Source organism: Diadema setosum, chromosome 5 (genome assembly GCF_964275005.1).
Source record: "Diadema setosum chromosome 5, eeDiaSeto1, whole genome shotgun sequence".
Classification (NCBI taxonomy): Eukaryota; Metazoa; Echinodermata; class Echinoidea; order Diadematoida; family Diadematidae; genus Diadema; species Diadema setosum.
Genome location: NC_092689.1, coordinates 14,493,620 through 14,507,345, shown reverse-complemented (window position 1 = coordinate 14,507,345; position 13,726 = coordinate 14,493,620). Strand labels below are relative to the sequence as shown.

Genomic DNA, 13,726 nt, shown 5'->3' with positions numbered 1-13,726 from the left:
ATCACCTTCTGTATCTGTACTGATTCTTTATTTCTGGACAAAAGTTGTGCAGAGATTAACTCAGAAAGTCCTCTGCCTATCAATTTCAAAATTATACCATATATGTATCATGTCACAAAGACGACAGATTTTGTAAAATCATTGTGATCAATGGACCGTGACGTCACTATGACGTCATTATATGAAAGCACATTTTCATTAATATCTCATTAATGGAATGGAATTTTTCTATGAAATTTACGTCACACATAGTTCAAATCAAGCGCACTCTACACATTTTCTCAAATTTCAGTTTACACTTAAACCGTGCGCGTACGCGCACGTTAAAATGTTGACATGCTCCAATCGAGCTCAAATTTTTTTTGCACACGTTTCAGATCATTTGGAGCATTTTTTGAAAAATTGAGAAAATTGGACGGACGCGTACGCGCGCGCACATATACGCACGCACAGCTCATATGCAATAGAAATTTCCCGTTTTTTTACACTCATCGGATGACTGAAATGTCAAGGAATATTTCTACCAAGTTTCAAGTCAAACCGACTCAATATGACGTCATACGGGCCCGTCAAAGTTGAAATTCCGCGCGCGCGTCAATGGCGATATACAGTGCAACTATGCCAAAAAACTGCCAATTTTAAATCCGATTTTACTCGTCAGGATGGACGGTGACCCCCCATTTTCTGTACATATTTTGAAAGCTGATGAGTTGTACATGTCATTTCATGGGGTGGCAATGCTGACAAAATGATTAAAAGATATCACATTTCTTAATAACGTAAAAAAAAGTAAATTTTCAAAATGACGTCATCAAATTTCAAGTTCATTCGAGCGTATCTCACTAATCCTTTGTCAATTTTCACCAAGATTTCAGTATGTTGTAGCTTATTAAATGCTCTTTCATTAACGTTATAACGGTATTTTGATTAGATGACGGCATCACCTCGTAAAAATGGATTGAATGTAATCTTGTCAAATTTGACCAGTTTACGTGTTAACTCTATGGGAGTGCAGTTTTTATGGAAATGAAAATTGACATGACTATCTTTATCGAGCACTAGCTCACTTATGCTTCGGTGAATTTCTCCCAGATTTTAATATGTTGTAGCTGAGACTTTGCGCTATCGTAAATGTGCCCTTCGTTTTTTCATACGATGTCTGCATTACGTCAAAACACTTGGTTGAAATTAAAGCTTATCTTCGATGTATTGAAGTATTTCTTTCTTTCTGCAACTTTCTTTGCAATAACTCAAGAAAAACGGCCTCTATCACTTCCATATTTTGCACATGTTTAGTTCATGTGACGTGAATTATTTCATAAAATAACAACTACTTGATCGGACACCATCTTGGGTATGTAAATTAGGGTCAAAGGTCATAAGTGTTTCACCCTGTATCTTAGTGAATACATGTCCTATCTTTCCCATATTTTGCACACGCAAAGACCATGTTACAAGGATCATTTCACAAAATAACTACTTTTTACTCAGATGCCATCTTGTCTGTACAAATTGAGGTCAAAGGTCATATGTACTTCTTTTTGTATCTTCGTTATGACGTGTTATCTCTATGGGAGGGATTTTTTTTTAATGTGAAAATTGACATGATTGTCTTTATCGAGCACTAGCTCACTTACCCTTCCGTGAATTTCTCCCAGATTTTAATATGTTGTTGCTGAGACTTTGCGCTATCGTTTTGTTTACTTCGTCTTTTCATACGATGTCGGGATTACGATAAAAACTTGGTTGAAATTAAAGCTTATCTTCTATGTATTGAGATATTTCTTTCTTTCTGCAACTTTCTTTGCAATAACTCAAGAAAAACACGCCCTATCACCCCCATATTTTGCACATGTTTAGTTCATGTCTCGTACATTATTTCATAAAATAACAACTACTAGATCGGACAACATCTTGGGTATGTAAATTAGGGTCAAAGGTCATAAATGTTTCATCGTGTATCTTAGTGAATACCTGTCCTACCTTTCCCATATTTTTCACACGTATAGACGATGTCGCGAGAATCATTTCACAAAATAACCACTATTTCATCAGATGCAATCTTGGGAGTGCAAAGGTGGGTCAAAGGTCATATGTACTTGTTGCTGTTTCTTCGTTATAGTGTATACAGAATTTGGTACCTAACATGGCAGATATGACTCCCTTTGCTAAATGAGAATGCAAACATCACACGGCCAATGTCTCTAAACACAGATGAAACTTGTATGGTCATGCCTATTGCGATCAGGACTCGAATCATTGATAAAAAAAAAATCGGATCACCTTAATTTGTCAGTGATGACAAATTACAATCTCTAGTTGGTTCTTCTTCTTCTTCTTCTTCTTCTTCTTTATTTCTGGACAAAATTTGTGTAGAGGTTAGCTCAGAAAGTCCTCTTCCTATCAATTTCAAAATTATACCATATATGTATCATGTCCCAAAGACGACAGATCTAATGTATAATAGTGATCAGTCGACCGTGACGTCACTGTGACGTCATTATATGAAAACACATTCTCAATCATATCTCACTAATGGAATAGAGTTTTTCAATGAAATTTACGTCACATATATTTCAAGTTATGCGCATTCTACTCATATTCTCAAAATTCATATTTTCTCTTAAAACGTGCGCGTACGCGCGCGTTGAAATATTTGTATGCTCAAATCGAGCTCAAATTTTTTTTGCACACGTTTCAGACCATTTGCAGCATTTTTTGAAAAATTGAAAAAATTGGACGGACGCGTACGCGCGCGCACATATACGCACGTACAGCTCATATGCAACAGAAATTTCCCGATTTTTTACATTTATCGGATGTCTGAAAAGTCAAGGAACATGTCTAGCAAGTTTCAAGTCAATCCGACTCAATATGACGTCATACGGGACTGTCAAAGTTGAAATTCCGCGCGCGCGTCAATGGCGATATACAGTCTAACAATGCCCAAAAACCGCCAATTTTAAATCCGATTTTACTCGTCAGGATGGACGGTGACCCCCCATTTTCTTTACATATTCTGAAAGCTGATGAGTTGTACATGTCAGTTTATGGGTTGGCGATACTGAAAAAGTGATTAAAAGATATCAAATTTCTTAATAAAGTAAAAAAAGTAAATTTTCAAAATGACGTCATCAATTTTCAAGTTTACTTGGACGTATCTCACTTATCCTCTGCCAATTTTCACTCAGATTTCAGTATGTTGTAGCTTATTAAATGTTCTTTCATTAATGTAATAACAACATTTTGATTGGATGGCAGCATCACCTCGTAAAAATGGATTAAAAGTAATCTTGTCAAATTTGACCAGTTTACGTGTTATCTCTATGGGAGAGCAGTTTTTCTGGCAGTGAAAATTGACATGACTATCTTTTTCGAGCATTAGCTCACTTATGCTTCGGTGAATTTTTCCCAGATTTTAGTATGTTGTAGCTGAGACTTTGGGCTATCGTAAGTGTGCCCTCCATTTTTTCATACGAGGCCGGCATCACGTCGAAAAACTTGGTTGAAAATGGCACGTGGCTTCGATGCAGCGTCATTTTGCTTAATACACAGGGCCTATGGAGCATGAAATAGGTCATTGCATAGCGCATCCGACTCGTAATCCTAAGGTCCCTGGTTCGAGCCTCACCCTTGCCAATATTTTTTTATTTTTTTTTCCAAACTCTTTTTTCTTCTTTTTCTTTATTTAGTCTTAATCTCCCTTCCTAACTTTATCTTTTTCTGATTTTTTAATGCTTCTCCTTCAAATTTCTATAAAATAACATAATTTTTTCTTTATTTTTCTTTCTTTCTACTACATTCTGTGCAATAGATGAAGAACAACACTGGTTATCAATCCCATATTTTGCACATGTTTAGTTCATGTCACGTACATTATTTCATAAAATAACAACTTCTTGATCGGACACCATCTTGGGTATGTAAATTAGGGTCAAAGGTCATAAATGTTTCATCCTGTATCTTGGTGAATACATGTCCTATCTTTACCATATTTTGCACACGTAAAGACCATGTTACAAGGATCATTTCACAAAATAACCACTTTTTGCTCAGATGCCATCTTGGCTGTGCAAAGTGGGGTCAAAGGTCATATGTACTTCTTCCTGTATCTTCGTTATGACGTGTTATCTGTATGGGAGGGAATTTTTCTAGATGTGAAAATTGACATGATTGTCTTTATCGACGACTAGCTCACTTACCCTTCGGTGAATTTCTTCCAGATTTTAGTATGTTGTAGCCAATTTAATACTCTTTAAGTTTTGTTCATCAAAATTTTAATCGGATGATGTCTTCACCTCGTGAAAATGGATATAATGTAACCTTGTCAAATTTAACCAGTTTACGTGTTATCTCTATGGGAGGGAATTTTTCTGGAAATGAAAATTGACATGACGGTCTTTATCGAGCACTAGCTCACTTACTCCTCGGTGAATTTCTCCCAGATTTTAATATGTTGTAGCTGAGACTTTGGGCTATCGTCCGTATTCGCTCCATCTTTTCATACGACGCCGAGATCACGTCAAAAAACTTGGTTGAAATCAAACTTATCTTCGATGTATTGAGATATTTCTTTCTTTCTGCAACTTTCTTTGCAATAACTCTAGAAAAACAGCCCCTATCACCCCCATATTTTGCACATGTTTAGTTTATGTCACGTACATTATTTCATAAAATAACAACTACTTGATCAGACACCATCTTGGGTATGTAAATTAGGGTCAAAGGTCATAAATGTTTCAACCTGTATCTTGGTGAATACATGTCCTATCTTTCCAATATTTTGCACACGCAAAGACCATGTTACAAGAATCATTTCACAAAATAACCACTTTTTGCTCAGATGCCATCTTGGCTGTGCAAAGTTGGGTCAATGGTCAAATGTACTTCATTCTGTATCTTCGTTATAGTTTATACCAGGGAGGTACCTCCCTGGTTTATACCGAATTTGGTACCAAAGATGGTAGACCTGACTCTCTTTTGTAAATGAGAATCCAAATATCACACGGCCAATGTCTCTAAACACAGATGAAACCTATATGGTCATGCCTATTGCGATCAGGACTCGAATCATTGATTAAAAAAAAAAAATCGGATCACCTAATTTGTCAGTCTTGACAAATTCCGAGTCTAGTTATTATTATTATTATTATTGTTATTATTATTATTATTATTATTATTATTATTATCACCCAAAATAAAACTGTAATACACATTCGATGGAGCGTAAAGTGCATGGGTAAGACTATTAGAGAAATACTAAATTCGTTCTCATTTTATATAGTTGCCCCTGTCCCACACCTTCCCCGGCCAGAAAAGTGAATAAAATGCTATCACCCCATCCCGTACCCAAAATATTGCTTTTTTCGAAAAATATACATTCGAAGAGTACAAGAAAAAAAGTTCAGCACCAAGAGTCAACCGATGGCATGAGTATACATGGTATATGGGTGCCACTTAAAATGACGAGTATGTGGGAGAAATTTCATAATTTGACCATGCAGTTCTGCCTCTCCACCGCTCCGACTGTGTTGTAGTATTCTTTCAGGTAAAGGCGCTGCAGCTTGGCAACAGGAGTAGTGTGCCTTCCCACGAGTCTCTGTGTTCCCATGCGAGTGGAAAACGGAAAACGTCGAAGGACGTAATTGTCCGCAACATCCGTAGCTGTCCGTAAATATCCGTAAGCGGAGGAAACTGTTGTGATACGTTAACTTGCGGTTAATTTCGGATACTTACGGTGGACGTAAGCGAACGCAAACGGGCGGAAGGTAAATTTTTTTGCGGATGGTCTGCGTCCAAGCCACGGGTAGTTACGTTCAGTTACGGATAGTTACGTGTGGTTACGATTATTTGCGTAAGTTTGCGTCCGTGGCGTCCCTCTGCGAAATTTTGAACATTTCAAAATTTCGCAGGTTCGGCGACGTCATTTTGCGTTTCTTTACGGATGAGTTACGGACAGTTACGTCTACATACGTCCTTGCGGATGCCTGCGTCCGCGCTGCGTCCCCCTGCGTCCACTCATTCGTATCTATCCGCGGCGGACGTAATCCATCGTAAAGCACTGTGTGACTGGGGCATAACGGCGGGAGCAACATCGCGGCACCGCGTCCAAACCTTGCTGTTGCTATGGCTACAGAGCTCATTCATGTTCAAGGACGACGACAAGTGTTTGCGATGGAGCAGGCTGTCTGGCATAGATGAGACATGTGGTAGTGCGTGCTGAGGTGTGGAGAGCTTGAAAGCAGGTAAGTTCTGTCATCACTACTGCTTTTAAAGTTGGAATCGCATGAGTTTTAAACTAAAAGAGAACTCGTATGATCGATCATGTCTTCGCATTTAAAACATATTGTTGGCTGATTTTCTACTCGAATCTTGATTCACGTCATGATCACCTTCAGATTTTTCTTCATCCAACAGCGACTTCATTGTAACATGAATGTGTTTGTCACCGCGGTGTAAGTACACGTGTACAAGGTCGAAGCGCATCGATTACAAGAACCTGAACAATACATGAATAAATCAAACCTAGTCTGCGGGACAATAGCATTTATTGATGACTTCTTTCTCTGTTTTCTCTTCTATTCTCTCTCTGTCTTTTTCTATTTTACCTGCATGCCTTCCTTGGTTTGAAGCGATTATACTGCAAAACCATTTATGCTTGTGTCATTCATTGTCCAATGAAAATAAAGTCTCCTTAAACACTGTTAGAAGAAGAATAAACAGGGGGAAACATTGATTTTTTTTTTTTCATTTCAAAACATTGGTTCTAGTTAATTCAAACATGGCGTTGTATAGGCCCTACGCTGGAGCAGGGTGTTGTATTTTCTTCCTATTATCGCAGTAAACTTATTTGTGTCAATTCCATTTCCAACGTTTAGCAAAAAATAACAATTATCATTGTAGTGATTACGCTATTTGTGAAATTTTTATTTGATCAACGTTTCTGTCATTACAATCGTTATTAGTAGGCCTAATGAAACTATAATCAATGTAATATATTGTTATTATTATCACCTTTATTGTAATCATCATCTACATCATTGCTTTTATTATCTTTGAGATCAATCACCAGTGTTGCTAACCTTATCATCTTTGTCATCTTTATCACCAAGAATGGAATCTTTGTTACTGATCGAGCATCAGTTGTCTATTTTTGGTCAGATATTATTATATACGAACAAAAAAAAAAGTATGCTAGGAAACAAGTTGACATGCACATCCATCTAGACACAAGACTTGGTACTTCAATATCAACGACAGAATGAAAGTTGGTTGTGAAGCGTTGTGTCAACGACATCAAAAAAAGCAAATTCATTTTAACTTCACCAAGTTATATATTGCGCCCTAGACGCAGAAGTAATAGTAGGTTGGGACGCCATATCCTTTTGTAACTTTTGTTGTGCTATAGTCCCATACGACAATTTAACGCATTTGACAATCGGATGCATTTGTTGAAATTTGGCGACGCCGTCTCAGCATCGGCTTTACACTGTTGCCGAGAAATTATCTAGCCACTGACATGTTGTGTCATTAAAAAGCACGTAAAGATAACAGCGCTGTGTGCTTATGCGGAGAAACAACTATTGCATTTGTAAGCGTACCTCATAGGTTATGGATGCTTTTGTGGAATGATTAATGTAGACAGGATTTCTATCCGTGACCACATAGATAACGAAGTGTCTGATGACTTATGAATGCATAGCAACAGAAGAGCTTTGACAGAAGTAGAAGAAGAAGAGGAGAAAAAATTATTAGTAGTAATACTGTAGAAGGAGAAGGAGAAACTCAGGAAGGACAAAAGGGTATAAGGTAAACGCCGACTGCAGTCATTGTATGGTTTCTGTTGTTGTGCAATACATTGACAGCAGTCATTATTATGAAAGGTATCCTTCAGACAAAATGATTTACAATTACTTCTCCCACAAACTGGCTATAAGTCCGCTTTAGCAGTATGTTTGTAAATCATGTGGCACTCATGTTAATATATAGTTTATAGTTTAACTATTCATTACTAGTTATCTATGTAGATATATATTTTTTTTTCTTTGTGTGGGGGGAGCTAAGGGGGCATTAGTCTTGACTTGCATGGAAGAATCAAATTCTTTGTCTTGAAAATTTTGTAAACTTGAAGCTTACTAGAAAAATTTAATTTTTACGAAAAAAAAAAAACCTGCTGGCGGAGTCAAATAGATTCAGCAAACAATACAATGTCTACTTGACTGTAAGTCTGGATAAAGTAATTCTTCGCAATCAAATCCACATCGTTTAACACTAATTGCTTTGGTGGGTAAGGAGATATGGGCTCCTATTTTGTAGGCGATTGATGCATTACATGTAACTTGTTATTGATTTTTCCCATGTCTGTAACCTTCGATGCATTCACTCTATTTGTAAACAGAATACTTATGCGTGTTAAACTATTATTTGATAAAGATATCATGATTCACTGCGTGTTAGTTTTTTTTTTGTCCTGTCATGATTATTTCTTACGTAACAACTGCAGTTATCATCAGTATATCAATATGATTGTTTTGACACAATGACCAGTATCATCACTGATCAGAGCAATGAAATGATTGTCAGAACGTCCATACTGGGATGACCATTAGTGTTTTTTTTTTAAATATGTATATAATATTATGTACCTTGATATTTTAGCTTTCATATAGTTTCGTCATTATTACTTTGTGTCCTATCTCCATTGATTACATAGCAAATTTACACTGGTATTTTTCCTAGAACCTGCGTTTACAAGCTTTGCTTTTGCGGTTCCATCATATTTCACAAGTTATAGAAAATTGTCTTATATGTACATTATGTATGCTGACATACTTTCTGTTCATGACCCGATTTATATCATATTTTGTATCTTACTTGGTTTGAATTCTTTTTTTGATGTATCTCGATTTCAAGTGAAATATGAAAATAAACGTGCTTGAACTGTTCACTGAGTCTCGAGTAAGACCAGTGCAGTTTCAGTAATTCAATTCAAATCAATATATTTTGATGCAACATAAATTTTTCATTCACTTTTGCTGACGTCAGATTTCAGAGATTGGTTAACAAACGCTCGGTCCTGTGAATATGACGCCTCATTGAAACATACAGTTAATATCGTTTTGGCGGATTAATATAAATACCCAACCATAAAATAAATTATGTGTGTGCATTGCATTGAGAAGTTGGGTTTAAAAGACCCTTTCCTCTTCCTATTATACATGAAAAAGGCGAATCTTTCTTGATGTGGTAATCTTAAGCCCTCTTTTCAGTGTGCGCAATCTGGAACATTCTAACGAATGGGAAATTAATTTGTACTTTGTTCATCATTGACTAACTTTTTTTTTTCATTGGATAACGGCGAATAATTCTAATTTAGTCCAATCAACTGTGTCTCAAATCAATACAGATTTAACGGAGCTGCACTTGGGTGACATAGTCATGCATGACGACCCGGAGGAAAACCAGCCCCGAGATGTCCCCCTCTCCCGGTGAGCAGTCTCCGTTTCGAAAAGTAACCGACCATGGACAACACACAACCTCTAAACTGCCTGAGATACCCTGCTCCAAGTACATCGTTATCGGGAATCCAAAGATGAGGGTGAAACGGACAAGCGCTCAGCGATCAGTGTGGAGAGTCCCCCAGATCAAACCCTCGTCTGTCGCGACGAGAAATCACAATGAAAGTCGATTCCGCGAAGGAGCCACTGTAGGACGCGAGAAGCCAGGGGATACAGTTCGCAGAAGTGAGCGCATCAAGCGTCGCCAGCCGCTAAATTTCTTCGATCAAAAGAGCCTGTACTCTGTCGAGGAGGAGAGCAGCTTCAGGAGTATTCAAGAGAAAATACCGACCAAAATCTTTGCTGCCGCCGACGACCTTTTGCAGAGGGAAAGGCACTTTATCGATAACTTTTATCGTCAACGCAGTAGCGCCCTCCTGAGTCCGATTCCTCGACGTCCGACTAAGACGCTCTCCGTTTCCCTGCCAACAATTCCACAGGAGGGCACAGGAGATCAATTTGGACAGATCGAACCGAAAAAGGCTCAAGCGCGCTGGACGCAGCAATCTTGGACCCGAGTGGAGAGGTTCCATTCAAAGGCATGTCTATACTGCGATGTGGTCGGTCAGAAATACTGCAGCAACTGTAGGAGAAAGCATAAGCAAGCCAAAGCTTACGAATCCATCCTAGCCAACGTCGACCGACATGACCATGGCGGAATGTCCGAGATCTCTTCAGGGGCAGCTGCGGACCCTCAAGCTCGGGAGGATGCCGAAAGAACAAGACAGAAGGGGAAGGGTGTAATGTCTGCTGAAATGCTCAAAGACCAAAAGACAGAGTCATTCTCCTCTCCATCATCCTCATTGAAGAGAGCCCGAAAGAAACGATTAGAACCAACCCGTATTTATCTAGCCTGATTAATCAGACTAGACAGGTGTATATCTGTGCATGTGAGTGTGTGTGTGTGTGTATGTGTGCGCGTGTGTGTGTTTCAGCTTGTATGCTCTTTGGGTAGCCAGGTAATTTTAAATCGGTGGTACTGACTTTCAACAGAGTTATCTTCTGTTATTGCCTTTTGAATGGCCAACAGAGTTATTTGGTTACGTCCGCTTCTTTGCCATTTCTATACCTTATGTGTACAAAGAGTCTTGAGCATCAGCATGACAAAATGTGGATTTGGCCCTTGTTCGCTCCTGTATATATGATGATGTCAGGTGCATTATGGGTGAGGCTTTATAGGGAGTATTTAGTGAAGTGTGTGTTTTTTGGCGTCGGTGAGTGTGCCTGGGTGTGTGGGCGTGGGTGTTATGGGGGATTGGGGAACTGATAGCTGCATGGTTTCCTTTTTTTCTTGGTAAATCCCGAATGAGGTTTGTTTCATGTTTTCATCTATTGTTATTAGATATCTTTACTCTTTGTGTTATGAATTGATATTGCAGAAAATGCAATTATAATGATAGACGTTTTGACTGATTTCTTGAATCAGTAAATTGTATGAAATACAATAAAGATTTCGGAAAACCAGAATGAAAATAACATACTATGAAGAAATGGATTGTCGTAATGCACTCGTCATAAAGTATTGGGAGAACTTACAAAAATGACATGTTTGAAGACTTTATGGTATTACATCTCCTAACTTATGTAAGATTTTTTTTTTTGCATGTTAATTTAAAAGATAAGACTTGTACTCATCACAATCTGTGATATAAGTTCCAATGCCTTAAGGTCAACTTAATCTTCTTGTAGGTGACCTGTACATACGTTATCTACACACCTCAAATTTATGCTCTGTCATTAGATTACACTGCTATACTGTACACTGATGTATGTGAATCTTCTTGCCATATATAAGTCAAAATATCACGGGCAAAATAAACAATTATTACTTTAACTTACTGTCATATCGCAAGCGGCTACTAAACAAAATTCTCGTCTTCAATACAGATTCATGTAGATCCGACATGGCGATTACATAACTTTTACGTGTCTACACATTTTGGTGCTTCTTCCCAATACTTTGACGTGTGCCTTCTGAGTAGCAGGTGCGTCACAGCGCATGAACAATATACTGCAGACTACAAAATGTTGCTTATGAGTGTGAATAAAGTTTATTTATTTCAAATCAGAGAAAGCAGACATGGTTATTTACAATGAACACTTCACTGAATAGGGCACGAAAGTTGGCACGGACGCAATATACAATCATGTTGTGTACTTTTCTGACAGACCAAGGTATTAAAACAGGAAAACTGTATATACTCTACGTTTTTGTGCTACAATGTAAAAGCAACACGCATTGCAAAACAATGATTACTAACACGCAGCACTAACAAAATCCGCTCTGGACGTACCAGCTGTATTATACAGAAGTGCCACTTTGAGCTACAACGTACAAGAAACATTTGGCAATATACCCTTAACCGGTGAAATCATTCATTTCCTTATGAAAGAAGGTTAATTGTAATGATTCGTCGATCGTTATTCTACCGGAAAGCAAACAAAAATTGTTCGTCTGACGCAGACATCAACACGTGAGGACATATTAGTTACGTATATTATCTCACGAGTACTCACAAGATTCATGTGAATGTAACAGAAACATGGTTGTGCTGTTTTGTTTTGTTTTGTTTTTTTTTCCAAACGTTCTTCAGTTCCCCCATATTTAAACTCCAGTTTGACATCAAGTTTGCTTTTAAAGGACTGCAATCAAATGAAACATCATTCCTATTTCATCTGTGATATACATTTCAGTGCGATTCGTATTATTCGAATAACGAGTCTAAGATAATGCAAGTTCAAATTCGAGTGTTTTGATTGAGGCCGAACAGAATCAAAATTTGTTAACGTAGTATGACTTATGCGTGATGTCAGCATAATAACACGTCATACTGCCTCTCCGAACTGTTCCTTTTCCTATGCAAACTAAGCACTCATTTAGCGATGTAGTTCCAGTCTTCACGACAAGAGTTGTCTGCCTGTTCAAAGCATAATTGTCTGTTTTAGGGTTGTTGTTGGGTTTTTTTTTCGGACACCCTTTGTGACGTCATGATCAAACGAAGCACGTGCATTCATCACGCCAATAAATATACAAATTGTCATATAAAAAAAGTCTTGTCAATATTCAAAAGCAGTTTTGTTTTGTTATTGCAGCGGTTTTTTATATACCTATAGACATTCATGTCTATCCCTTTCAAGCAAATAACATAATGTATAAATAAACGAGACAGTTAGAAATTGCGTGATAATTGCTAACAAGGTTTCACAACATCAATTTTAACAGTTTAACACATATCAATCATTTGAAATATCATCGGCACACTTAATATTGCTAGACAAAAATATAATTGTGATAGCATTCATGAATATGATTGTGTATATCGCTATACTCGGCAAATATTGTTGTCGGTTGTTGTTGGGTTTTTTTCACCAACGCAATAAAAAAAAATAAAAATAGGTGAGAAACGCCAACGGGTCTGATATTTTGTTTCTGTCAATTATGTCATCGTTTCCAAACCAGAAATGATGTAATCATGGTAATAAAATACTATCTACAATATAATTTGCATCATAATTGGTGAACAATCAGCAAATGCAGAGGATAGAATAATCAGATATCTGCTGTATAAGATGGAACGAAGTAATAGCAAGATACATGAGCCCTTCTCTTACAACTCTCCAGTGATAAGAACGTCAAAGATATATAATATCCAATATTGTTAATCCTTCATCGTAGTTATCATACATCCGGGTGTTAAAGGGGGAGGGGGCAATATGACCAAATTAATGTATCTCACTTTTTACACTTTTTTTTTCACACCAAAATTCCTAAGATTCTTTCTCTCATAACTCTTTCTGTGTTTATATCACTCTCTATACACATCATTTTGTTACAGTAAATACGATGCAAATTTGCAGTTATGCAAATTTTCAGTTTTAGTAAATTTCATTTTCAATCTGAATTAATTTCTCTTCCAACCACATCCTCTTATATATTGTTTGTATTTGTATACCGTCAATATCAGCTGAAAACACACGGCCGGCAACTAGCTTCACAGATTATCGGTGAGAAAAAGAAGACGTGAATACTGAAACCAAATTCCATGTATCTAGGGACTCAACATTGCAAATACCTGTACAATATGCATAATAATGTGTGGACAATTCAACGAACACACCAACACAAGCAGTCGAAGTCATGTGCTTATTTCTTTATAATGTGGAAAAAA

At 37.4% G+C, this 13,726-nt stretch overlaps 1 protein-coding gene across 1 annotated transcript; it reads left to right on the top strand.

The window, feature by feature from the left end:
* The first annotated feature begins 6,218 nt into the window (after nt 1-6,218).
* LOC140228539 (uncharacterized) lies at nt 6,219-10,414 on the top strand. The gene is made up of 2 exons (XM_072308771.1): nt 6,219-6,245; nt 9,407-10,414. Exon 2 carries the CDS (start codon nt 9,443-9,445, stop codon nt 10,412-10,414), a length of 972 nt encoding a protein of 323 aa, XP_072164872.1. The 5' UTR covers nt 6,219-6,245; nt 9,407-9,442.
* Nucleotides 10,415-13,726: the final 3,312 nt, after the last annotated feature.

Coding starts and splice junctions, on each gene's coding strand:
- LOC140228539 (XM_072308771.1), top strand. CDS start 9,443: ATGACGACCCGGAGGAAAACCAGCCCCGAGATGTCCCCCTCTCCCGGT.